This window comes from Centroberyx affinis, unplaced genomic scaffold, assembly GCF_046629955.1.
Source record: "Centroberyx affinis isolate AG114_WGS23_722 - 3 ecotype Tasmania unplaced genomic scaffold, CSIRO-AGI_Caff_v1 ptg000109l_1, whole genome shotgun sequence".
In the NCBI taxonomy this organism is placed as follows: domain Eukaryota; kingdom Metazoa; phylum Chordata; class Actinopteri; order Beryciformes; family Berycidae; genus Centroberyx; species Centroberyx affinis.
The window spans coordinates 614491-641962 of record NW_027278811.1 but is presented as its reverse complement, the minus strand read 5'-3'; the positions used below and the strand labels follow the sequence as shown (position 1 = coordinate 641962).

Genomic DNA, 27472 nt, shown 5'->3' with positions numbered 1-27472 from the left:
GGGGCGTGGGGGGGTATCTGGAGATATCCCAGCATGCATTGGGCAGAAGGCAGGGAACACCCAGGACAGGTCGCCAGTCCATCACAGGGCGAACATTTAGAGTCTCCAATCCATGTCACTTTGGACAGAAACGCACACGAACAGAATATGCAAACTCATGCTAACCATGCTGCCCTAAAGTTTATTATTATTGTTGTTATTATTGATATATTTGGTGGGGAAAAGCAATTATAATGGGAGAGGCATGCAGGACAGGGCCTGGGATAATCTGCCGTATGCCTTATTTGTCATTCTGACCCATTTTGAGACAGGGAGCCATCACCTATTTTGACACAGCACATTTCACCTTGCATCCAGCGTCTGTCTCGGTCCCTGTTAATCAAGTTTGTTTTTACATTAAAAGAGTACCATTTCTCACCTGTCACCGGCATCCCATTCCAGAGCCGGCGATAGGGATGATTGGGTATGACTGCGGCCCACTGGGCTGTGTGATGGCTGCTGAGTCGCCCCTAATGTGCATCTGTTTCAGCCAGAGCAAGATTTCTCCCCAAAGCAATGAGAATAGTCCAGTGAGACAGTGAGTTATGAGGGAGAGGCAGAAGATTAATGGCGTGAACAGTCCCTGCCTCTGCGGTTGGACCATTGCCTTATTGACAGTAAAAATATTATTGTCCTTTGTAATTATGTTGCGTCTACAATCTACCAGCGCACAGTGCAGGCCAACAGATTTTCCTTTCAGTTTGACTAATATAGAGTTCAATAGTTTACAATTCATTGGCTAGAAAATTATATTGACGGTGCTGTATTACTACACCGGTAAAAGTATATTTGTGGTGACCTACAGTAAATTTAATGACTTTAGGTTAGTATTTTAAGGTGATTTGGCTTTGCGCCGCTAGTTAGCTCCACTAATGCTTTTTTTTTTATCCCCTATGAATGTTGCTTTGTTACTCATGTCCTCTCCTCCTGTCTCCTCAGGGGTCTTCTACTCATACGTGCAGGGGCAGGCAGCCGGAGATGAGGATGTGGCAGTGGACGTCAAACTGTACAGTCATCGATGGAGGAGATGGCTTCCCCCAGATCCTCGTAACATGGACAGTAACAGAGCCAGCCAGGACCAGGACCAGGACCAGGACCAGGAGCCGGAGCAGGAGCAGCCTGAGGGCTTCCCAGGCCTGCTGTCTGCGGAGGAAACAGACAACAGCTCCCAGATAGAGGTAAACACTGATTCACACTAGGGCTGCACAGTTGATTAGTAGGTAATTGTATATCACCATTTTATGTTTCCACAATTAAGAACTGTGTAATTTGATGGCGATAATGAAGTGTTTGTTATTTGTCCCCTGAAAGTCCCGGTGTGATAAGTACCTCTATTATGGTTGACCAATCACAACGTTTCAATGCACAATGTGACAAAAACAAAAGATGGAGAAGCAGAGAGTCTTTGGGAAATCGTAGCAACAAGTGGAAAAGAATGGATCGGCCCAGAACGTTAGAGAGGAAAATCTTTCTCCCAAGTCTGAACGTGAAAAGGCTTAAGTCTCTAAACGTGCATCATTGCCTGTCATTTGGAGATACTTTGGTTTTAAAACAAGGTGACAAAGAAGTACAGATTCTGTGGAAAGGGTTGTAGCTGCGCCTCAAAGACAACAAGAGTAAGACAGTAACAAGACTTTCTAGCTGCTGCTACTTGCTGCTAATACTGCACTGAAAAAAGCAAAAAAAGTTTAAATATATGTTAAGGTTCATTTTGTTTCCTGACACTGAGACAAATAATCAGTATTAATAAGCATGATCACAATGTTTAGCAAAATAATCAGGATTATCTTTTTTGCCATAATCTTAATCATGCAGCCCTAATTCAGACCACTCCTGTTTATTGTGTTTGGCTCATTTCAGGGCAGCACAGCATGCTCCAGTAGAACAAAGCGGCCCACACACAGTAAACCTCCCCGTCTAGTAAAAAACAGCAAGCTAATATGAAGAGACTGAATCGATAAAGTCCCATCCTATTAAATCTTGAGCCATGCCTAAAAATACTCTTTGGTTACTTCCCTGGAGCAATTATAAATCTCCCCAGATGAGTGAGTGTTTTGGAATGAAAAAGGAGGGCTAGAGGAGGCTTTAAGGATGAATATTTTATATCAAATTAAACTCGACCCCCAGGTGTTCACCTACCTACTGCATGGGGCTGGATCCTCTCAAACTTGACCTCGGAGAGACCAGAACAGGAAATTAACCCAGCCTCCCACGGTTCAAGGGGGTCGGTGGATCTGCTGGAGATTAATGACCGGGCTCGGCCTGTGTTTGGGTCCATGTAAATGAAAGGCATCGCCCATGTCTCTTGTTACGGTGCCTCGGCCGGCGCTCAGCACCGAGGCGTTCTGTCATAATGATGGCGGCCGCCGGGGCGAGACAGCTCGTTAAGTCTCCCCGTGGCTTCTAATCATCACAGGTTCACAGCCGCCGTCGCTCAGCGCGGAGGGAGGCGGCTTTGATCGCCAGCCGTAAACAGTCACTCACTCACACACACACACACACAGGGACGCACGCACACACACACACACACACACACACACACAGGGACGCGCACACACACACATGCACGCCACTTCAAATGTAGCTTTAGCTCACACACATACACACACATATACATGCACACCACTTCAAATGTAGCATCCACACACACGCATACACTCACACACACACACTACCATTCCAGACTTCACACACACACACACACACACACACACAAACAAGTGCACACACACAACTTCAAATTTCACATCCATATGCACACACACATATATCACAGGCGCACGCACACAAACATGCTCACAAATACACACCACTGCAAACTTCTCATACACACATACACACACACACATACACATAGTATACATACACAAGTGCACCCACACACACACACACGCACATACACTCCCAGATACACACACACACACACAAAGACACACACATACAGTACATACACAAGTGCAGACACACACAACTCACCTATACGTACACAAGTGCTCACGTACACACACACACGCACACACACACACACAACTCCAGACTTCACACCTGCACGCACACACACACATACATACACAAGTGCACATACACACACGCACTTACGCACACACACTAATAGACACACAAACATGCCTCCCCCTCATTGTTTTCCCTCCCTCAGGCTCATTTGTTGTTGTGGAATGGGAGAGCGGTCCGCAGCACAAACACCCTGTCGCTCCTCCTGTCATTATCTGCACCCCCCCCCACCACCACCACCACACACCCACCGACTCACTCAAACCCCCCCACCTCCAGGCACACACTCCCACCTGCCACCGACACTTTGTTGACATGAGAAAAGCCTTCATATTCAGAAGGCACCAGTAAAGAGAAGGAGAGGGTGAGAGCTGAAGGAGCTGGAGCTGAAGGATGAAGTGGTGAAAGAGAGAGAGAGAGGGAGGGAGAGAGGGGGAACGTGTGTCCATTTAAAGGAAAATACCACCCTCGGATACTTTTACAGCGGTATATGTCATCAATCTGTGATGTTCGATACATTCCAGGAGTTATTTTTGCAATGAAGTGTGGGAATTTCCTTTTTTGTTGCACCCACTTTCCCTCAACCTGCCTCGTCTGCTTCTACTTCAGTTAGTGATTTCCTACATTTCCCAAAATGCCTTTCAACTACCCCCAAGAGAACATGCCCGAACTTGTTCCATCCAGCTGCTGGTTTTAGATGTAGGTGGAGAGAGCGATAGTGATAGTGATAGCATAGTAACAGCAAGATAGCAAGAGTTTTTCCAGTCGAGAAAAAGCGAGAAAACTCAACCTGTCTTGTGGCCGCATTGCATTCTGGTCTATTGTGGCTACTGTCAGTGGAGAGATTGTAATCGCTCCCTCTTCTACAATGAATTTCTCCCTGTATGATTGTTGAACACTGCTTCAAAATGTAAGTCTAGAAAGAAGCCCCCACTCTTGGATTCTGAGGGTCTGACACCAAAACCTGACATTTACTGTTGATGTTTCAGATAGTAGAAAATTGTTCTGCTATTAAACTCCACTGTAGGTGCTGGAAACATCTACATTTATAGGCCAATTATCTGTTGGAATAAGAAAAATACAGCACCAAAGGACAAAATGGGTACAGAAATGCAAGGTACATCGCCACTAGCTGTTTTTTTGAGTGTTTTTGGGTGGATAGAGGGCTAGAGGGAGTGTGTCTTAGGTGTGAGAGGTTGAATCCCTATTTCACTGACAGAGACGGAGAGGCCATCAGCTCCAGATTATTTTAACTTCCATAAATCAGGCTTCCACTTCATAACACTCGAGGGATCTCTCCATCGTCTCCGTTGGCTTTGCTTTGAGAGCAGTCTGTGTTTGGGTTAGCTGGTGCCATAACACGCGTTTCCAACAATAGGTTTCCCTCACCTCGACATGCAGGTTTATAACAGTGTCCATAACGGCAGACTCTCTGACGCCCTGACTGACAGTGAGTCACTCGAGCAGCTTGGTTCCCTGGATCGTCGACCCAGATAAAACAACCTGCCAGCTTAGGCCAAAGGAAACCTCAGGTAACCTTATGGCCGGGGTAGAACAAAGTGTGGGAACGAGCCAGTGTTACTGAATTCAACCAAGGTTTCATCACCATTTCTTTTATACTTCAAGGCAAAGTGTGTGCCAGTCCGGACATGCCGTCATGGCTTGTGACAGTTGGCGGTTGTGTTTTTGTTGTTTGCTATCTGTTTAAGTGTTGGTTTTGTGGTTGCTGATAGCTGTCAGGTGGCGCCATTTTAAATGCCACACATCTTTATCGGGGGCTATTATATGAGTCTTTAGACAGTAAACTCTGCGTCTATGGCAACAAGAGATAAAGAGATGCTCTTTCCATTCTCAAGTAACAGCATGTGAACACACACACACACACTCACACACACAGAGGACATATGGCAGCCACTTGGTTGTCAGGTTGTGCAGATTACGGCTCATTTTTAAAATCCTGTGTTATATTGCAGCGACAGCCAAGACCATAAAGTCAAACCTACAAAAATATACAGCTCCTCGTGTTCCCTCTGAAATGAGACATTTGAGGGCCTTGTGAATCAGAACACACATATCTACTCATTTTCACACCTCTCTGTTTATATCTATAGTACAGCATGTCCTGGAACTGTACTTTACCCAGTGCCATTAAAGCCAGTTTGCTGATATGGACATACAGTATCAACGTGTGTGTGTGTGTGTGTGTGTGGTGGGGGGTGTAAGGGTCCACTTTATTAAACAGTCTCATTCTTAAGTCGTGGTAATGTGGGCAATACAAAACAAAATGGATCTCATTTTTAATCTCATTCAGTTTTTTTGTGATACAGGACATCCACTATCGAAACCACATACTGTATGTCATCAATCACCAAGCATGCCAATCATATCCCAACCTCATCCCAAACTGGACTCTGCCTTGTGTTCGATACCTCTAGCATTTTGACTAGTCATAATGTAATAAAAGATATCTTAAATGCTAATTTTCAATATCTCTCATTACATTATGACTAGTGAAAATGCTACTTTAAAATATTTCAGATATCTGTAATGAGAACTACTGGAGCTACCACTACTAGGCCTATACTGCTGCAGCAGCTGTAGTAGTGCAGCAGCTGTAGTGTGGTTGCTTGCCACAAGTTACTGAAAATTAGTAATTAGTTACAGTTACTAGTTACCTCTCTCAAAAAGTAATTGAATTACTTTACCAATTACTGCATAATAAAAGTAATTAATTACTAGGGAAAGTAACTTTTGTGTTACTTTTAAATGTCTGCTTCAATTCTCTTATTAATGCACACAGCTATATTATTTTAGTGTTGCTGTGGCACAGTGTGGGACAAGACAACTGTCAAATTTTATTGACAGTACCATCATTGTACCCATTATCACTATGATGAAAAGTAAGTAGTGGAACAATAAAACACAATAGATATGTATTGATAGGCGTATTTATTGTAGCCTCATAGCCTCATTGTCCTTTATCTCGAGGAGGGAAACATAATGACCGTATTTCCAGGACAGTAAGCTCGCACCTGAACTGTCGGCCATTGTGTGGCTAAGTTACCGGACCGGTAGTCTTTTGATTCACTTGCGCCACCGTAAGGTCAGATGATCATACACCGGATAATCCTCTGAAGTTGTCCGCTATTTTCACGTAAAGTAACGAGTAACGAGCCCATTTAAAATTTCAGTAATTATAATTGCGTTATTTAATTTGAAAAAGTAATTAGTTACATTACTAGTTACCGCCAAAAGTAATGGAATTACAGTAACGCGTTATTCCTAACACTGCCGACGATAGAATATGATCATTGCCGGTGGTGACGATCATAAATCGCTGTACTATAAATTGCCCTTTACAGTTGGTGCTGTTTGTGTAGCTCGCTTTGATGTGAACTAGTAAGGGTGTGGTTTATAGTGAAGTGTTATTATTGGATGCAGCAGCACACGGCTCTTTACCGCTGCCTGCTGCACACTGCGATTGCTCAGGAGGCTCTTTGGGGTTTAGATGCTTCAATACGTTCTCTAGGTTTGTTTATTTGTGAATTTCTACAGGGAGAGAATTCACACAGCGAGGCAGCAAGCTGCCAGGCTTGGTAATTTTCATTACTTCATTTGATTCCCAAAGGTCCTTTTATCCCTACCTCATTCCATATTCAAAACTTGCGGTGAATATGAATTTGTATGGGAGTTTTTTTTGTTTGTTTTTTGTCTCAGTTCGTCATGTTCTTTAAAAGATTCCCAGAGGGCGATGTGTTTGGAAAGGGGTGTTTACTGTCTACTGTTGTTCAGTGATTAAAGGCTGTAATGCTTCTAGCATGCTGCTCCTCTCTGGTGTGGAGTGTGGGAGATGTAGGAACTGTTCTTCAGATTAAACCGTAACAGTCTGAATTTCAGCATGTGTTCAGTCTGCCTCAGTCTTAGACTTTCTTACTGCCCGCACCATCTTCTAGTTGTCGACTGAGAGACTTTTCTCAGTGGGTCGGCCAACATGCTGGCTCTCTGTCATTTCTTCAGATGGCTTGCCTGATAAACAAGGACGGCAAGTGAGTGACTTTGTGAATATCTTGCGGAGTCTGCTTTGATCGTTTCTGTACCTCTGTGTCCTTGAACAGTGCTTTCATGTGCAGCCAGATACACACACAGACACACAGACACACAGACACACAGACACATGGACACACACTTACACAAACACACATTCTGTCTGAACCCAGATTCTGATTGAGACCTACAACCACAGACTGGAGGAAGTCCTTAATAATACAAGGGGTGTCTTGCACTGATGTGCCTCAAACTGCTTATCCACCATATTCTCTTCATTTTCTCCATTGTTTTTCAAACATTCCCCACTCTCCCCATATTTTTTTTCTTTTGCACATTAATATTTATCCAATCCAAAAGCCTTTTGATTGTTTATTATAAATTACAAGCGTTGGCCTCAAATTTCTGTCAGCACTTTTGGGGCGTTTTGTTTACCATCACTGTTCATTTACTTGTTTACTCCATATCCAGACTTATGTACAAAGGAATCAGAAACTGGCCTGGTGCTGGTTGCTGGCATGATGTTGACTTTCACCACACACACCAGCAATACACCAAGCTGCTCCAACAGGCGAGAGATGGAGCTGAGTGATGAATAATGGATCACAGGCATTATCAGCTGATGAAGAGCTGCTCACATGAGCGATGGCATCTTTTTAATGCTCCTTCGTACAGGCTGTGGTCTGATTTAACTGTGGATGTTTACCCTGTGAGCTTGTGTGTGTGTGTGTGTGTGTGTGTGTGTATGTATGGGTGGGTGCTGTGTTAGGAAAATGAATGAAGATGGCTGACATGCAGCTTAATCCCAACATATTGTGACATTTATTCAAAGCTCAAACGCTTGTGGTGCATACACGAAATCTTATTTTGCAGAGCATAGACACAGGAAGGGGTTGGGGATGAGGGGATTACAATTTTCCTTTTTCCTTTTTATTTTTTTGTAAACATTATTGTCCAGGCTAAGTGAATTGCTGCCACAGCTACCTCTTCAATACCAGCTCCAGGAGACATTTCCAAACATCTTATTTTCCTGAAGTAAAACGCCCTGGATTATCTCATAAAGGCACTGCAATAAATTCTGCTGGTCGGGGATATGGAGCCATTCAGAAATGAAAACATGTTGGCATGAGATATTCAGGCCTCAACGTAATGCAATATTGATGTGGTGGGCAGCTAGAGTAAATGCCTCAGACGGAGATGGGAATGAATCTGGGATGAGTTCATACGCCGCATGAATTTCATCCAGCATCTATGTGTTTTTTTGTGCCCTATAGACACTCTAACGGTCACATAAAACACAATCCACTATCAACGACAGGCAGTTATCGACAGCAATATGCGCTTTCTCCGTTCCCCATCTAGTTGCAATATAGAGGTTTATAATGGGCAGATGAAAATGGGGCGAAGGATCTCTATTGTTTTTGATAGGCAAGGTTACACTCCCCCTCTCCTCTCAATCGTTCATCCTGTGGCCATCTATCTTCCTCCTTTAAGCGTTCATTTCAATGCAGCTCGGGCACATCCCTCCCCTCCTATAGTATCTGTGAGGGTCATCTGGAACTTAGCCCACTGAATTTGTTTGTGTGTGTGTGTACATGTGTGTGTGAGGGTGTTGCTCTGCTCAGCTCTCCTTTTCTCGGTGTTCTCTGGTCTTGGAAAGCCCTCATAGCTTCGTGTCAACCTCCACCCAGCTGGACGATGGCTGCTTGCCCACTGCTCCCATCACTCTTCCCCAGGAAACCTGAGGGAAATGTGGGGCAAGAACAGCCAGCTGGCCCCCTCTCACCTCTGAGGAGTCCCTGTCTCTCTCTAGACCTCCTCAGCAAGACCAAAACATCTTGTGCTGATTAGTGGGAAAACCTAACAGGCTTGCATTTGTGTCTACTCCCTTTACAAGTGCCCTTGTTTTCTATTCTCCAAGTAATGTGCTGACTAAGGCTGCCTGGAGGGTGCTTTTTCCCTGACAGGATTTGTCTGTACTTTAAGCTGTGATGAAAGGCTTCTGGCAATGTTTGTTTAAATCTACAAATTAATCAAAAGTAATACCACCTGCATGGCTGAACTCCATTTGGAATTTTGATATGTATCAATCCCACCGAGGCTCTGCCTCGCCTGAAACGTTATCTCTCAGTCTTAAACTCTACGGTTGAATATTGTTTGGAGGTAAGATTATAACTGTCCAAGGGAAATGTGAAGCCGTGATGCAAAATGAACTGAATGGGGAAGAATTACGCTTTAATTAATGTTTGTCTCGTGGCTTTTCGAAAACCCAAAGCTTAGTTGTGCTGATTTATATCACCCATATATCAAAGTATCCACGGAGGAGCACGAGTTCCCATCAGAGAGATCACAGTCAGAAGTACACTTCTGCTGCTCCCCATGCAGCAAAACATTAACTTTAACAATGTTTTTAGATAAAAGACACAGCTGTGAGGCATCTCATTAGACCCAGAAGGAAAGAGACAAGCAATAGGGGGCCCACGACACGTGCATTATACCTAATTCTGTACAGGAAACCGTAAAAGCAGACAAGCCTTTCCCACATGGCTTATAAAAGACCCCTGGATGTGTCTGTTATAAAAGGCAATCCTGACTTTGCAGTCTGGTACCAGCTCTTTGAGAGTGGAAGAAGTCATGGTTGATTGGCTCCTTGGTTTCTTAATTTGATGAGTAGCCATTACAACCACTTCATGTGCTGATTGTGCCCTAATGAAAAACATAAGAGTTGAATGAAGGGGCACAGAGCACACACACGCGCGCCTGCACGCACGCACACACACACACACACACACACACACACACACAAACAGACACACACACAAAATGGAAATCATTGTATCATCTGATAGTCCAATGTAATAGGTAATTTGTTCCACAGCAAAATTAAAATATTCCAACATTATTGAGTTGGCGCATATGAGTTTTCAGTTTGTAGAGGTTCCAATTGGTTTTAGAAATTGCAAGTTATAGTATATTAGGAAGCTTGGAATTAGATTTTGGCTCATAGCAGCTGAGCGGTACAGTGAAAGATGAAAGATGTTTCTGTTCTGCTGCAGCATGTCTCCTCATAAAGATGGGTTTATATTCTGTATGTATCTAAGAGCACAGGCTCCATCAGAATAATTCACATAAAGCAGCATTGTGATATCCTCTCCCTCTCTCTCTAAAGTTGTATTTCATCTATCTAAATTAAGTCCCTATTCTTCCCTATAAGGCTTACACTGAGCCCAATATAAACCTGACTTCAATGCAAACTCGCTCACAGGATACATTTTGTTTTGTCGTCCAACAGGAGGATACAGATCACAACTACTACACATCAAAGACATACGGACCTGCAGACCCAATGAGTAAGGACTTGTGGGTAAATATCGACCAGATGGACAAGGGAAAGGTGAAGATCCATGGGATTCTGTCCAACACACACAGACAAGCTGCGGTAAGACAACACACTCAACATGTGACATGCATAGCTAGGCTGCCGATTGCTGTGTGAGAGGAGACTACATGTTTCGGGCATTTAGGATGGTTCTTCGGTTTGGACTTGGTGTCCTGGCAAATTTTGATAAACTGCTTAAATGCTTCTCTGCAGTGTAGGGGCTGCAGGTTTAAAAGCTCCCCTCCCTCTGCCTCTGCACAAGCAGGTGACCCATGTGAGGCGCATACTGATGAGGTCACACAAGGCTGCATTGGAGTGACTGGGGAGAGGGAGTGGGATGGCAGCAGGGCAGTCAGAGAGGCCACTTTGAAAAAAAGCACCCAGGGCGAATAAAGGCTGGTAAAGAGATAGAATGGAGTTCCACATTGTGCATTCTGCTCCTCTACCTTCAGTCATGTAATGATGGATTGAACCATACAAAGTGAGGCAAGCTATTCTTTTTTTTCAGCCAGAGAAGGGTCTGGCTAAAAGGCAAGGCTTTTCTTCTAAATGGTATAAGAGGGAAGTGGGAGTTTTCTTAGACTTTGGCTCTGTCTGGAAAATCAATAAGTTGGATGTGAATGTGTCCCCTCCTCTGCCCCCCTTTCTCTCTCAATTCAATGGCCAGTCAAGCAACAGAGAGCCAAAGGGAGATATGAAAAAAAGAGATTGGGCTTGGATAATTTGATCGTAAGATTGAAGTGCAAACCAGCTGTGCTGAATCACATTCAGCCACTGTGTCAGCAAACTAACATTTGGGACAAACAGAGTTTAATATGATGGTAATTTAGTCTTGAAAAACTGTAAAACTGTGAGTACTGGAACAAGAATGGAGAGCGCTTCCATGTTCCTTTCTGGCACTGTTGCATGCCAGCGTGTTGGCCTGGACACTGAAAACTATCAGCCAATAGGATCGTAAAACAAAACACGCCGCAGAGGTCAACTTCATCACAACACCGCAGAGAAGTTAAGCTGTAGATTGGCTATTTTGTCCTGGTAATTGAGTGTGGTCTGCCACAGGATTACTCCCCCTGGTATAATCCAGGATCATGTACCGTAGCTGCATGTTTACTGTGGACTTATTTTCGCTCTCGTCTTCATAACATTTTGTGGTGGTGTTATGTGAGGGTAGCATGTTCCCATGTGGGTAATATAAATGACACAGAGACCATGTTTTGAGGTAATGTAGATGAGCAAGTTGCTGTTTATTATGACCCAGAGTATTTTTTATGATACTTGTGTTTCTTAAAGCCCTTTATGCTATCTGTGTTAATTCCCATTCATCTTGTAGATAATATCTCCATTTGCTTGTCGTGGCCTAAAGAAGTGCTGTTGTTGCTCCATACAACAGTTTAAGGAGGTTGCTGGTACATAAGGAAAAATATACTCTCCAAGAGTGGAATGTGTGCCATAATGTTTGGGCATTCATTGAATTTGGTCCCACTATACTCATTAATTAAAAAACAAATTTAACCTTTCATGTTTTCATGAAGACATATGAATATTTTCCTGAAAAGTAGACAGTTCCTAGGAGCGAATATTATTTCTCAGACTTGACCAATGCTGAAATGTGATACAGGTCATAAATTATGTTTTTAATTTTTTAGAACCTTGACAGTCTTCCCAGGATTTATATTTTATTTCTAAGATTCATCTCGCAGACATTTCTGAAATGCCCTAAGGAGCAGAACAGGTATACCACAGGGCGCCTCCGGGTTTACTTTCCACATTTTTCCTCTGTCGAGAAGCCCAGTTGTTTTTTAGACTTTTAGACTTTTCTCAGACTTCTCTTACCTCTGTCTTTCTGACCAGGGTCATCTGTCTGTTTTTCCCCTCACAGAGAGTAAATCTATCCTTCGATTTCCCTTTTTATGGACATTTCCTGCGTGAAATCACTGTGGCGACCGGTGGTAAGTGAACACTCTTCTTGGACTCTATTCTCTCCATAGTAGCTATTAGTGTTATTATTGGAAATATACTTGGCATATTAGACTGTACACAGACCGTTTTTATTGCTACAGGGTTTAGGGGGGGATGTAATAAGGTTTGTAAAATGAGTACAGAGGCATTTATGCAGTGGAGAATAAAAAAGTGCATGTGTGTGCGTGTGTGTCTATGTCTGTGTGTGTGTTTGATCCTTAGTGTACCTGTGTGTATGTGTGTGTGTGTGTGACATATAGCTACATAGAGCTCTTGCTCCTGAATATAACAAAGGGCCAAACAACAAGTTATTTATCTAGCCATTTTTGCTGTGAAATTCCCGACCAAGCCAAAAGAACCGACTGAGAGGTTTTGAAAAGCCTCGTCTGGCACAAACCACAGTACAAAACCACCAACAACACTCAGCTCTACTGGCTAGGCAGTCAGCCTGGTACAAGCCCATTTACTGCTCTCACCTCTGCAGGATAGTCTGCTAGACTGAGGGAAAAAAAAAAACCCAAACCACTCCCAGCACTCAGCAGCACCAGTTCCACACCAGAGCTTACTGGAAGAGAAGCCAGACCTGTATGGGTTTGGACTGGAAACAAGTGTGTCCCTGCCAAGCGCCCTAGTACACCCTGATAGAGACATGGAAGAGGAGGGGGGATATAAGAAGAATGATGAGGCACTTAGAAATCCTGACACACTGTGATCCTCTCGCTCTCTCTCTCTCTCTCTCTCTCTCTCTCTCTCTCTCTCTCTCTCTCTCTCCCTCTCTCTCTCTCTCTCTCTCTCTCTCTGTGATATGGGCACGTATGTGTGGGTTAGACACGTGACAAAGCAGACGTGTTTGCTAGAGTGTGCGAGGCAATTTTCCACTTGAGTCTTGACGGCAATACCACAACACCCCAACCGGCTATTATCACATCAAAGACTAAAGCCCAACTCTTACCCAACTATTTCAGCGATGCTGGGCTGTGTTTGACTGCCACTGTAATAATAAAGAAATAAACCGCTGCGTCTCTTATCATCATTATCATCACAATGTGTAATTTTCCCACTTGATTCCTGATCGGCGGCCATGTACATGGTGCGTGAGAGCTAGCTCGGTGGTTGTCTTGGCTATGTTTGCTTTAGCGCGGAGCGGGCTGGATGCTAGCGAGGAGGGATGAATTGGCTCACAGGCTGCTTGCAGCTAGCGCCGAGGAGATAACGAGAATTTGCATTCCTCCAGACAGAGATGGAGGGATGAGGCCAGGGAGGAGAGGGTAAACTGAGGAGGAAGAGGCAGCTATCTGTCATTCGCAGGCCTCCAGAGCTTTGTCTCTGCGACGCCCTCCTCATATTCCTCCATTTCCGGGCCTATCAGTCGGCTCATCCTCCTCTCCCCATTGTCCCCGTCTTTCCCGCAGCTTTTCACAGCTGTCAGCAAGTCACTGTTTTCACTCTGGCGAATATTTTCCTTTTTTGCTACCCACCCTGGAACTCTGGAAGGAGAAGATACTGTCTTACCTGAGTCCTCATATGACAAAAGAGCTGTGCAGCACATGTGAAGCTCAGAGACACCGAGACAGCGCCAGCAGCCAGTGATCAAACACACCAACAGCGTCAGGCAGCAAGATGGCGGCTTGCATCCATGTTAGAAGTCCACAATCAAAGACCTGAACCAAGTGATGATTCAATAACACGATAGGCCTTGTAGCAAGATGGCAAGCTGTTTGTGGTTAATCGAGGGAGTGTTGAGGAGTGTGTGTGTGTGACTTATGAAGTAGAGTTTGGGGATGTCAGTGGTGAAAAGTGATACGTGCTCTGACCACCCCCAGCTGTGTGGAGAGACCCAGCTGTGGGATGCTGTTTACTGGGCCAGCTGTCAAACCTCCCACTGGCCCCCTGTCAAAGCCCCTTTACCCCAGAACACACACACACACGCACAAAACACACACACACAAAACACACACACATGCTTTTGAAGATCATTTTACAAATCATTTATTCAACATTTCTTGGAGGTCTCCAGAATGATTTGAATAACAAAGAAAACTGAATTGAAAATGAACATTTATATCAAATTAAAGTCTTGATATTGTGGTACAATTGATTTGCAACCCCAAGAATTGATATGTAAATGAATCTAAGGTACCAAATATACCAGGAGCTGACCAAGTGCATAACGTGTGAGACAGAGGGAGAGGCGTTTATGAAAGAGAGACAAAGAAAGAGAGAGAGATGTAAGTGTAAGATGTAAGATGTAAGAGAGTGTAAGTGAGGTGAGTGAATGCGAGAAATCTGCAACATCCTTTTTTTTTTTTAATTTTGGCGACATCTTTGTTGCTCAGCGCTCATTGCTCTGGTGTTTCTGCACTGCAATCCCCCAGAAATCACCTGTCAATCAAACAGTGTGTCTAGTACTGTGACGTCTTTTTCCTTTCCTCTTGATGAAGTTTGAGTTTCTGTAGGTGGCGGTCTTTTCGTTGTCTGTTCAGCCATGGTGGCTATCGCTGCTCATGCTAACTACCCAGTTCTTCTTCTGTTTATTCCAAACAAACCGAAAACGTGAAACGCATCACTTCCTGTGCCTACCTGCCAAATGTAAAAGCTTTCATGAACTGGGTATAGGTTGAATCACTGTTGTTTTGTATCAGTCAGCGATAGAGCAAAGCAAAACATTTAATTTATATGAAAATGTACTTTAAAGACAGAGCGCAAAATAGTGAGTGTGAGTGTGCATGCGATCTAGTCCTGGCTGTTTCCCGGCCACAGGAACAACTGATAAACTAGAAAATCTCCAGTAAATTAAACACAGCTCAGTATGAAGGAACAAAGAACTTGTCTAAACACAATGTCCAATAAAATGAAGCTTTAGTCCAATGCGACTGCTAATTCCCGCTCATGTTTTCCTTGGATATACACAGCCCGGCACTTTTGGATAGCGGCACACATAAACACACTTTGTCAAGGAAAGAATTATCTGTCTTTTATCCCTCCCAGCCATCAGCCCTTTTAAGCTCTCTCTCCATCCCGCCTCCTTAAACCAGACACCCCCCCCCCAAAACTCCTCTCCATTATTTTATCTCCTCTCACTCCCTTTTCTCTTCTCTCCTTCTGCATCTATTGTTTCCCCCCTGAATCCCTCCCCGCTCTTCTGTCCGGTTTCCCTCTGCTGTAAGTGATGGCCATAATGAATGAAATGGCTCTCTATTGAGTGCCCCATGGCTCTCCACTCTTTAGTGTATTGAGAGGCTGTCCGATTTTCTTTAGACTGTCAGATAAGTTGTATTGTGTTTGCAAGAGATTGCTGGAAAAGCACTATGGAGAATGCAGAGACAGAAATAAAAACCCTAGGCCTGTAGAGCATTTTGTGTGTGTGTGTGTGTGTATTTGGTTAGGTCTTTTCTTTATGCTTTTTCTGAGATTGAAAGGGAAAGGGAAAATAGCGAAGTGGGCAAAACAAGGCGTAGCCGAGAGAAAGAGTGAGAGAGATAAAAAAACGTGCTTGAACCAATGTTGGGTAAACATGAGATGAGATGGAATGCGGCGACTGATTCAGAGGAAGTCATTTGTGTCGAACCCCCTGTGTGCCAGCGAGGATCAGATAAAAGATGAGGAAGGGCTGACGCGGCACCGCACACACGTGCTGCAGCTGCACCACCAGCACCACCAGTGCTTCAGTCTACAACCCCCTGTCTCATCTTGCTCTTTGCAGTTAGAGTAGGTTTACCTTGATTCTGCCTTTAGCCAGGTAGACTCTCCCTCTCTTTCTCCTCTCCTTCACTGCAAAAAAATCTAAATCTTAGTCGATTATTGAGTCCATACATCGTAATTTTCTTAAAATGAGTGAAAAAATCTGCCAATGGGGTTAAATCATTTCACTTGTTTCCAATGCAAATCAATTTGTTTCAAGAATTTTGTAGAATCAAGTGTCATTTTCTTGATAGTAGTGCAGTGATCTGCCGTATTCTGACTTTCATTTGTAGAAATTTCCTGAAAGAAGGGAAACTGCATTGGAAACAAGTGGAGGTATCTTCACCTCATTGGCAGAATTTTCCTCTTGGTTTAAGAAAAATAAGATTTGAAGGCGAGACTATGAGAGTAAATGACTTGTTAAGATGGACTTATTTTTCCATCTTCTTCACATCCATATGCCATAACATAACATATGGCTTTAGGTAGATGCTTTTATCAACTGTGCTGTGTGTGTGTACTGGAAGCGCCGTGAGTGCGTACATTTTTAGTACAGGCTGCCCCGGCGGGAATAAAACGAAGCCTAATGCTGGCAGCTCAACCCATTGAGCCATACAGGACCATACCCCTTATCTTGTTCACCCTTCCTCCAGGTAGAGTGCTCTACAGTCGAGAAACAAACTAGATAAAGTCGAGTCTCCCCTCCTCCTCCCTCCTCCTGCCCCTCCTCCTCTCTGTATGTGTGCTGACAGTGTTCGATATAGAGGTAATTCTGAGCAGTGAGGTCTTTAAAGGCGAGATTGATTCTCCACATGCTCTGCTCCTGGCCTCCAATGTGATAGATGTGTTTTTATTGCCGTTCTACTGTATGTGAAGACATATGGTGACAGGAAATGAGAGTTCATTGGCTCGGGCTCAGTGAGACCTTTCCCCAAAATTCGCTTTTTTTTCGTTTTGCTCAGCAAAGTTTTTCACACGTAACCCTCAGGCGGTCATTTTATAAATTTCTCTTGAATGTCCTTGTGAGCAGAATGATCAGTTAGCTAGAGAATGATTTCCTTACTTTGTGTTGATTGATGGTTTTAGTGTAATATGATATACAGTACACAAAAAATTTTAATCTTATAGACCAAATGAGGTGAAAAATGACTTTTCCACATTGTCCATGTCCTAATATATGGCAATTTAACAATATGTGGCAAAAGATTTACAAAACGTAATTTTCTCATATTTTTATATCAATACCTCCCTACTTTTCCTTCCTGGAAAACGCCATATTTGTGGTGGATCTACCAATAGGCATACATGAAGATCCCAACCAATAATATCAAGATTTTCCTCAATCTATACCAATTTATTATTGGGGTTTTTTTTGTGTCCTTAAAGCAATAGAAAAATTATGCTAGTGGGTTGCAATAATTTCACCTGTTTCCAATTCCTATGTTTAATAATGTTTTAAAACAATGTTTTGAAACAAGTGGCAATTGAAAAGCAGTTGAAAAACGACAGATCAGTCCACTTCATGATTTTGTTACTTTATTCAAGAAAATTCTTCAAACAAGTTGATTTGCATTGGAGTGATGTCATATAAGTGAAATGATCTCACCTTGATCTCACATCTGTTCAAAGACAAACATGATTTTAAGACTCAGAATAAATGACTTGTACCATGTAGTTCACTTAGATCATCCAATAGCAGTATGCTGACCATCCCTAAAATTAGACTTAAGAGTGGTGAGTCAGCATTTGCTACCTTGGACCTACACTGTGGAACTCCCTCCCAGATAAGTTAAGAGCCACTGATACACTCAGCACTTTCAAGAAGCATCTTAAAACACATCTTTTTACCATTGCTTTTAATTAGGTGGTGGTAAATTGGTTTACATGTATTTAGTGTTTTTTTCTTTTACTCCTGTGTATTTAAATTGTATTCTTTGTTGTCCTTTTTACTATTGTTTTTATTGTTTTACTCCTTTCATTTCTTTGTTTTTATGCCTTTCTATTCTGTGATACACTTTGTAAACAGTCTTGTTAAAAGGTGCTATACATATAAAGTTATTATTTATTATTGTTAAGAGGGATATTTTTGCAACTCAGAGTGGGATGAATCTTCAGATAACAGCTGACTCTGCTACTCTTTGTTGTCAGTGGGGAAATTAAGATGCTGTTTGTTTCTGTTGTCATCAGTGTACATTTTTATGCAAAGAGCGTTCCCTTGTGATGAATAGTGGGCGTTTTTCTCCTTTTCTGGAGTCCATTAATAACAACACGTACAGGCTGCTAAATGATGCAGCTCTAGTTTGTGTTGATTGAGCGTGTCTCTCTCAGCAGATAGATCTATTGGTGCTTTGCTGAAGGGACATATAAATAGCCAAGTTAACATAATGTCTTTTTGTTGTCATACTCTCTTTTGTTAGCATCCATGATTGATGAGGTCAAATGAAAACACAAACACACACAAACACAGGGGGAGAAAGAGTGGACACCAGTAGAGTGTGTGAGTTTGACAGGGAGAGCAATAGGAAGAGTCCCACAGCCTCATGACATAGACCCCAAGATCATATATAAGTGACTGCACACTCAGCATATCCTTTGAAGATTTGCTCTTCTGTTTTTATGGAACAGAATAAGCTAATTTATCAGCATTGCTGGCTGAAGCAGGGAAGCAGCCTGTGGTGCTGGGCCAGAGACAGAGAGAGAGAGAGAGATGATTGGTGCGGGTTAATGAGCAGCTTTCAACATTGGACCTGGGGCAGACCTGATATTCTCTTCTTACAAGATACGGGGTAACAGCTAGACAGAGAGGAAGCAAGGGGAGAAGAAAGGAATGACGGGAGGGAAGGAAGGTTTATGGGTGTTTAATGAGTCCTTAAAGGAAAAATCCACCCTTAAACATTTGACCCGTGTTAACAGTTATTGGTGATGTACCTTGCATATCTGGGCCCATTTTGTTTTTTGGTGGTGTATTTTTCTTATTCCAATTGATAATTGCCCAAATATAGATGACATCCAGCATAGAAGAGGCAGAGAGATCAGTTTCTCCACTGACAGCAGCCTCAATAGACCAGAAAGTAAATTACACCACTTCAAGACAAAATAACTCCTGGAACATCACATATTGATCATATCTAACAGTGTAGGAGTATCCAAGAGTGGATTTTTCCTTTAGATTACACCATAGCACAGACCTTTGCAGTACTTGATGTACATAGAGTTACATGCCGTGTGTTTTCTCCTTTTCTCCCTCAGGCTTCATCTATACGGGTGATGTGGTCCACCGGATGCTAACAGCTACACAGTACATCGCTCCCCTAATGGCCAACTTTGACCCAAGTGTCTCCAGAAACTCCACGGTCATCTACTTTGATAATGGTAACAGCAGCATACCCCTAATATTGTGTTCATATGGTTCCTCCTAACTTATTTCTACACATGTGTACGGCTGAGTTTGGCTTCAAATCATCTGCTGATTAACTGAATTCATATATGGAGAGTTTCACTTCAGAATTTCCTCTTTTTCCAATTTCCACTTCCTGCATTTGAAAGTTTGACATCAATTTACTCAAAATGATTTTTGTCTTGAAATTAAAGCACATTATAGCTTATTTTTCAAGTTATGAATCATCTTCAGACTTTTGCTTACAAAATAGTTATGTTTTGGATTATAGAATCATTTTGAAAATACTTTTGAAATAATGACTGATAAATCCAAAACCAATACACAGCATTTTGGAATGAAACCCTCCATAAGCTCCTTAACGTTCCCCTGAGTTCCTCTTACTCTCCTCAAACTAAATTGATGTTCTTCTTCACTCTCCTTGATGAAAACCCGTCCCATACCTCTCCTGAGCCATCTGTGATGTGTGGTTATCCATCACACCAGTCACCGCTGTCTAATCCCTCTGCAGCACAGTGACTGACCAACTGTGTGACCTTCTGCAGTGGAGCTCATCAGATTTTACCCATACTGGCAGCCGATCGATGCTCGGCCGGCCTGCTCCTCGCCACACTGTCCATCAGTCAATGGAACTGCCAATGCAGTATAAGCGCTGTATGGTCTGTTGTGAGACTCAGTACCGACTAAAAATTACAGAAAGTACAGATATTGAACAATCCCATGGCATTTGTTCTGAATGTGCAAATAGGATTATAGGAGTTGTGTGAAAATTTACAGCTACTGTGTGAAGATTCATCTTTCAAATTTAATTTTCACAACAATGGAACTTTTACTTCCTTAATTAGAAACTGCTAAATAAAGAATAGACATGACGCTGCGCTGTTAACCATCACAAGGTTTGAAAGCGCATAATTATAGAGTGAAGTGTCTCACACCTGATCCGGCTGACGTCAGTTTGACTGTCGAAGCTCATGGCACCATGGCGACAGCGCCATGGTAAAAATGCCACTTAAAGGGGCTGCATAACATCTTTAACACTCAGAGTTTTTATCACAACTAAAGAACACTGCTGTGACATAGATTCATTTCACCAGAGAGACATTTCTGATTTTATTAATAGATTAATTTTGCATCTAAAAAAACACTGCTGAAGTCCTGTCTTGACAAAAAATCACTTGTTCCTATAGGGTGGGCTGGTGGGAAAGAGCTGGATTTGTTTTGTTTTCACTTCATACAGCATGTAAGCCGTTTAGGGGAATCAGAAACAAGGCCAGTGTGTACTGTGTGCACTCCTCCTCACCCACTCTGTATTTTTAGCCAGGAAGCCCCAGATAGCATGGCAGCCTCCCCTCCTGAACGCAATGCATTTAAAATAGGCACAGGACTTAAATTTGGCCTAACTTATAGTGCTGACTGACTAAGCACACAGCACCATGAAGTAGTAGCCATTTAGCACTCTGTCCCCTCTGTTTTATCTTCCCTGCTTCCCTCCTAACTCTCTTCCTTAATGCATTACACCAATCCTTCTCTTTTCCTTACTCTCCATCTAAACACTCGAAATAGAGTGGCTGCATATTTGCTGCCCTTCACGCTACAGTTGCAAAGTGCCTTTATTGGCCACTCTATTTTGATAATGAAGTAATCTGAGCAGATTACTGTAACTGTAGCCTGGCCCCAGACTAGTTATATTTGTGCCATCTCCCCAGATAATATTAGTCACATGGCATTAAGTATCAGTGACAGACCAGGTCCTGACTGCCATGGCTCTGAATCTGTCCTTTCGCCCGGGCCATGCAACATCTACAGCCAGTGCCAGCGGCCCTTTGCCTGCCAGATGTGAATTATTATGGGGTTTCCTGTGGCAGTAGACGCCTGTGCGCTTTGAGCTGTCGGCAGAGCAGCTAAATCTTGTCTTTACTTTGGATGGGGAGGCGCTCCGGCTGTGTGACGGAAAAATTGATTAGTTGTGTTAACAAACCTTTATTGCCCTGGTGCCCGGCCAAATGACTAGCTGGGAGGGGGAATGGCTTTCACGTCGATAGGCTCTCCAAAGTCCACACTAAATCAAAACAGCTTTAAGAGTAATGTGAGGCCCGCTGTCTGGGAGGTAAAGCTGGATGCCGTGTGAGTCTGGTTCTGAGCTGGCACGTCCCCAAACGTTGATAAGACTACACTAATGATGACTCTGTGTGGTCATGTTGGATTCCAAATGTGTGGTTTCTTGTGGTTTAAAGGATAAACCGGTATTTTTTTAAAGTTTGTGCCAGTCGTCCTCCTTTACATTATTCCACAGTCAGCATAGTTGATATCAGGGCTCGTTTTCCTCCCTTCCGAAGAAACCGTTTGCTGCCATTCATTCTTGTACAGTACGAAAAACAACTTCCACAGATGTGAAAATTGCCCAAGCTGGATAATCCATTACAGTAAACATGAAGCCTATATTTGGTTGTCAAAGTTTCAGTTTTATTGCTATTTCATTGTGCCCGAGTGTTTTCGTATCAGTGCGCACACTGCATCGCGCTCTTCCTCCTGTCAATTACCTGACACCCACAGGAAGAAATGGAAGTCTTTGCCAGGAAATAATCTCTCGAAAACATGTTGCCTTACTAACTTTATAGTCACAGCCATGTCTTCTTATTTGCAACATTTTTGTTAGCCGGGAGTTAGCAGTTAATTTTAAACTACTGTGATGTTTGTATTTTAAAAATGAAAAACAAGTAAATGTTGAATCTAATATAATTTAATTAGCTACTGCATGTGTTGCAAAATGATTGGAGCAAATGAAAACTAGATGTAAACAGAAGTAAATGGGCCACAAGTCTAAAAGACACCGGTATTATGCTTTAATTCAGGTGATTCTGTGTATCCTCTGTGGTTAATGTTTATTTGTTTATTTGTTAGGATCCCCATTAGCTTTGCCCTAAAGCACAGCTAGTCTGTGTGGTTCTGTGTGATAATAAGTGGCTGTATGTGTTTCATTGTGGTTCTGCTTGTGGTTCCTCTAGGTACGGCTCTGGTGGTGCAGTGGGACCACGTCCACCTGCAGGACAACTACAACCTGGGCAGCTTCACCTTCCAGGCCACACTGCACAACGACGGCAGGATCGTCTTCGCATACAAAGAGGTCAGAGCTCATTCAATCATTTCATTCACCGTTTTTTTTTTCTTCATCTTCTATACACTACCAGTCAAACGTTTGGACACACCTGATTGACTGTATTATGTTTTTCATTATCTTGAAGCCATTTTGATCTAAAGGCTTATGCTTAAATGCTTGAAATTTGTTTCTTAGACAAATATAAATAGTGAAGTTGATGCCTATGTATGAATTTCTTTCCAAAGCCTTTGCCTTTCCATCAAGGCAAAGGGCGGCTACTTTAAATAATCTAGAATATAAGATAGTTTTGATTTGTTCCATTTGTGTTATTTCATAGTTTTGATGTCTTTACTATTATTCTAAAATGTGAAAAATAGTAAAAATAAAGAAAAATGCGTCCAAACTTTTGACTGGTAGCGTATGCTTCCCTGTTTCCTCTTCAATCTCAGTCATTTGCTCAGTCAATACATTTCTAACTTGCTGCCCCTCTCTCCTTTCAACTTAATCGCTCTTTCTCATTCCAAGTCTCTCTAACTCCTCTTGCTGTCTTTCTAAATGTCTCAGTCACTTCCAACACTTAGTGCAGTCATTTGCCCCCGTCCTTCACTGGAGTCGAGAAAGTAAAGCTCCGTGTTCGTGAGCCTCTGTTTTCACTCTGGGCATCTTAATGTGACGCCACCATGACTGACAAAATAATGAGTTTCATGATGGGCGCTGCCTAAGAAAATATTACTTAATGTCCTCATACTGTTTCCATATGCATGATTTGGTTGTAGCAATATATTAAATTATGTCGCAGGTTTTGAATCATTGCAACATCTGTGCATATGAGAGAGATTATGTGTATTAGATGTCATGATGGTATCTATTAAAATTTCAAAAAAGCGTGGAAAAACAAACTAAATTGAATAGACGAAAAGGAGCCAGGCATGAAGAATAATTTGGCACAGAGATTATTCTAAGAGTGTGAAATTGCAATCACCGAATCATCATGTATCATAATTGTAATGGTCATTATTTTCAGCCCAGTTTCTTTTATGACTGGATGCCCTTTTATAATATATTTTCCTGTGTTATTAGAAGAGCTGGTTCAAAAGCTGCCAGAGTTTGCCGCTAATAAATATTTCATGACACTCTCTATTATTGTTCTGAAAAAAACAACCTGACCATTATGTGTAATTGGATTCATTACATGAACCTCGCTGACTGCAAGCCTTGTTAAGTAGAGTTGAGCTGATCCGCCATCTCATCTTTCCTTTCAAGTTTTCAGCCCAATCACTGCGTACTTCTCTGTAGCTTAACTCTTCTCTCTCCTCTCCTGCAAATATCATGTAAAAAAAAAAAACAGTACATCAACTTCAAAGCTGCCTTAACTTGGATAGTCTATGAATGCCAGGGCTTCTCAGTCTCTCCACAAGCTGGTTTGGTTTGTCTGCCTCAGATTCGACTCACATTCATTTGAGCCTCTGTTTTGGTCTATTTTCTCTGAGATGAGTCAATCCTCACAAAGTTGTTGTGCATTTACTGTCTCGTCCTCCCTGTGTGTGTGTGTGTGTGTGTGTGTGTGTGTGTGTGTGTACATGCCTGACTCTTAATGTTAGCCTCTGTTTTGTTTTGATCTATCATTTCTCACAATGTTTTTGTGCATTTAGTATTTCATCCTCAGTCTCCTGCAAGTGCATTCACTTGTGTGCGTGCATGTGTGTGTGTGTGTGTGTGTGTGTGTCTGTGTGTGTGTGTGTGTGTGTGTGTGTGTGTGTGTGTGTGTGTGTGTGCATCCATCCGTTAGTCCGCCTATCCATCACCCTATCTATTCACCTATCTGTGTTTTTTTGTGTTCATGCTGTTCACATGCATACAAGTATGTGTATATGTGTGTATGTGTGTCTCTCCTTGTGTGTGTGACCCAACAGCAGCAACCATTTAAAATTCTCATTCAGTGAACCGTAGATAGCGACATGCTGATTGAGGTTGCATCATACGTTAAATCCCTTAACCCCTTCCTATGGGAATAGTAATAACTTGGTTGAATTGTCAGTGCTGTCAGACCAGTGCGGCCTGCTCCTATTCTCCAGCCACTCCAGACAGACCGGCCTGGTCCTGGTAATTGATTTTCCCTGCTTCTATTTCAGATCCCCGTTGAAGTGTCACAGATCAGCTCCGTCAATCACCCAGTCAAGGTGGGCCTGTCTGATGCCTTTGTGGTGGTCCACCGGATCCAACAGATACCCAGTGAGTCTCAAACACACCATTCTGTCTCACAATCTGCTTTAATTCTTTTATAGTGGGGTTTTTGAGCCACCCAAATCGCTCTGATTGTTTTGTATCATAGTCTTTTTGTTTACCCTTTAAGCCGGGTCTCGTAGCCAGAGATCCAGGGTTCAGCCTTGTCTGTTTTGCTTCAGCTCCAGCTGTCGCCACCTCTTCTCCAACCCAACACAACTCTGTTCCACCTCTCACAGTGGTGGGTACAGCTGTGGGCGCAGCTCCAGATCTGCCTCTTGCTTTTGCTTTTGAGTTCCTCCAATTTAGGCCTATTAAAGTTAAAATAACCCAGAGCAAAGGGGCGAAACTTCAAGCCTTTTCATCCACAGTCAGACTCTCTCTCCGGGGCTCTTTATTTAAAGTCTGCCACAATAATGAGTTGTCAAACATGATTTATTCAGTAATTTAAACTGTGTGTTGATTGCTTGTGTGAAACTTGGATAGCATCTATTTATCACACTTAATATCTTATAACTGTTATTCAGCATCAGAAGTGCTTTTTTCCTCCTTCAGTTGCCGTCTTTATGTTGAGTGGGATGGTGAAGCGATTGTTATGATGAAATATGTGGTGAGAATGATATTTGTAAGTTTGGTTTTAGAGTAATTCAACCCTCCAAATCCCCGGTTCCCTAGAGGGGCAGGAGTTTCTGAATTGGACATTGTTTTCTGATTTGTCTGAAAGCTTTTTGTGCAGAATCTCTGCACAAAGGCTGCAGTTGGCATTTAGAGTTCTGCATCATGAATCTGTGAACTCTTATTCTTTATAAATCAAGCTGTCTTTGATGCCTCTGACTCAGCATGACGAAGCCAGTGTCTCCGGCTGCTTGGTTAGGGAGCGATGAAGTCCTGGATGGAGGCAGATTGAGACTTGGTTTTAGAGTTGAACTTGAAAGATGACTCAGAGAGGGCTGTGTTTTCTCCTCCTACCCCTTGGACCCTTTTTCTGTTCTGATAGTCCACCTCAAATGACCGCTGTGCTGATTCTGCTTCCCAAGAAACCTGACTGCTGAATATACCTCAATCCACTTTGGGTTAGAGCCAAAACAACCCACACAGGACTCCTTCAGAAGCAAACAAAAAGCTAAAACAGTCATTGTCTTGCTTTCATCTGCGTATATTATATTGAATACAGATGATAGTGAATATTTGAAACAGAAAATTGAAAAGAAAATTTCCTGGTTATTGCTAAGACTTCCTGCAGTCACTGTAAACAAAACCTGAACTCTTGCAACAGCCGAAACAAAGAGGGCCTTGTGTTTTTTCTGTGCATAGACAATGTGATATTTGCAAAGTGCATACGTTCATGTCCATGTCTGAAGGGAAAGGGCAGTATTTGCATCTTGCATCTGTCATTCAAAAGGGCTTGACATGCCCCATGAGCAATATGACATAGCTTCTGTCTATAAAGCAAATGATGCAGCAGCTACAAACACAGTTCCTTTGAATGATAGGTGCAGAAATGGTAGAACCCTGCAAACGAAACCAATCCATACCTTACCCTGTACCTTTTTGACCTGAAATGTTAAGATTCAGGAAATGACAGAAAAAGATGCCTTCTGAGATGGGAAAGGCCTAACCTTGAGAAAGAGAATGAATCAGCATTTTATGTGGAGAACTAGAAAGCCAAGGTAGTTCATTCCTCAGTCAGTGCCTCCGATCCCACAACCAGCAGGTACAAGTTGATGGCTGCTGCTGCTGCTGCTGCAGTATCGATTACTGTGTGACCTCGAGTTTCACTCCCAGTCTTGCGCTCAGCATACAGAAATCTGGGGTGGGAAACGTTGCTGCTCTGAGGGGAATTTTTGTAGAGAAATTTATTATTGCATCTGGACACAATGTGTTTGTTATTCCTAAATAGTCCACCTTGAACTATTTCAGATCTCATTTTGAAGGGGATCATATTGATGAAGAAAGATGTTTTGACAGATTTTTTACATCTATATTACCATGTCATGTATCAAACCAGTTAGTCAAGTTTCTTGGTGTGCTTAGTTTTAACGTCCTGAGCATATTAAACTCTGACCTTAACAGGGAAAAACAGACAGAAAAGCCGTGGCTGCTATAGGCGCTAGTGTTCAGAAGGCATGTCAACTCAATAAAGTGTCTCTGCAGCCAATTACCACATACCAGCCAGGGCACACAGTGAGAAAGGGACATTTTTAACCCACTTTAGCTTCATCTAGGATTAAAAGCTCAAATAAAACATTTTATGCTATCTCCAGGCAAAGCAGGCCCACTGCCCAGCCAGTAAAAGGAGATGCACAGAGAAGATTTGTGGGTGTCCTGGGGCCAGGGCACCTAATTAGAAGGTCAGGTGGTAGTGCACTTCCTATGTGACAACCCAGGCTTTAATATCCTTTCCTAAGGCCAGCTTATGCATTATCAGTCACAGTGCATTATTCTTAAAATGAGTTTATCAAGCTCAAATCGCCTCCCCCCTTTTCATAACTTGCCCGCCTGCTTGCCTGCCTACACCAGGCCAAGTCTGATTTATGTTATTAGGTTTTTTTTTAATTACATCTTCAATAAATGCAAATCCATCTAATTCATCTAATCACCAGCAGAGCCGAGCTCTGTGAAGGAGAACATAAGGATTTAA

At 42.6% G+C, this 27472-nt stretch overlaps 1 protein-coding gene across 1 annotated transcript in view; it reads left to right on the top strand.

Moving 5' to 3' along the window:
• plxdc2b (plexin domain containing 2b) overlaps window positions 1-27472 on the top strand; it is a 77978-nt gene that overhangs the window by 30090 nt on the left and 20416 nt on the right. The window contains exons 2-7 of the mRNA XM_071525770.1: window positions 979-1217; window positions 10388-10534; window positions 12354-12423; window positions 19364-19486; window positions 22517-22635; window positions 24741-24840. Of these exons, the coding sequence (XP_071381871.1) occupies window positions 979-1217; window positions 10388-10534; window positions 12354-12423; window positions 19364-19486; window positions 22517-22635; window positions 24741-24840 (798 nt within the window). The remainder of the gene's footprint in view (window positions 1-978; window positions 1218-10387; window positions 10535-12353; window positions 12424-19363; window positions 19487-22516; window positions 22636-24740; window positions 24841-27472) is intronic.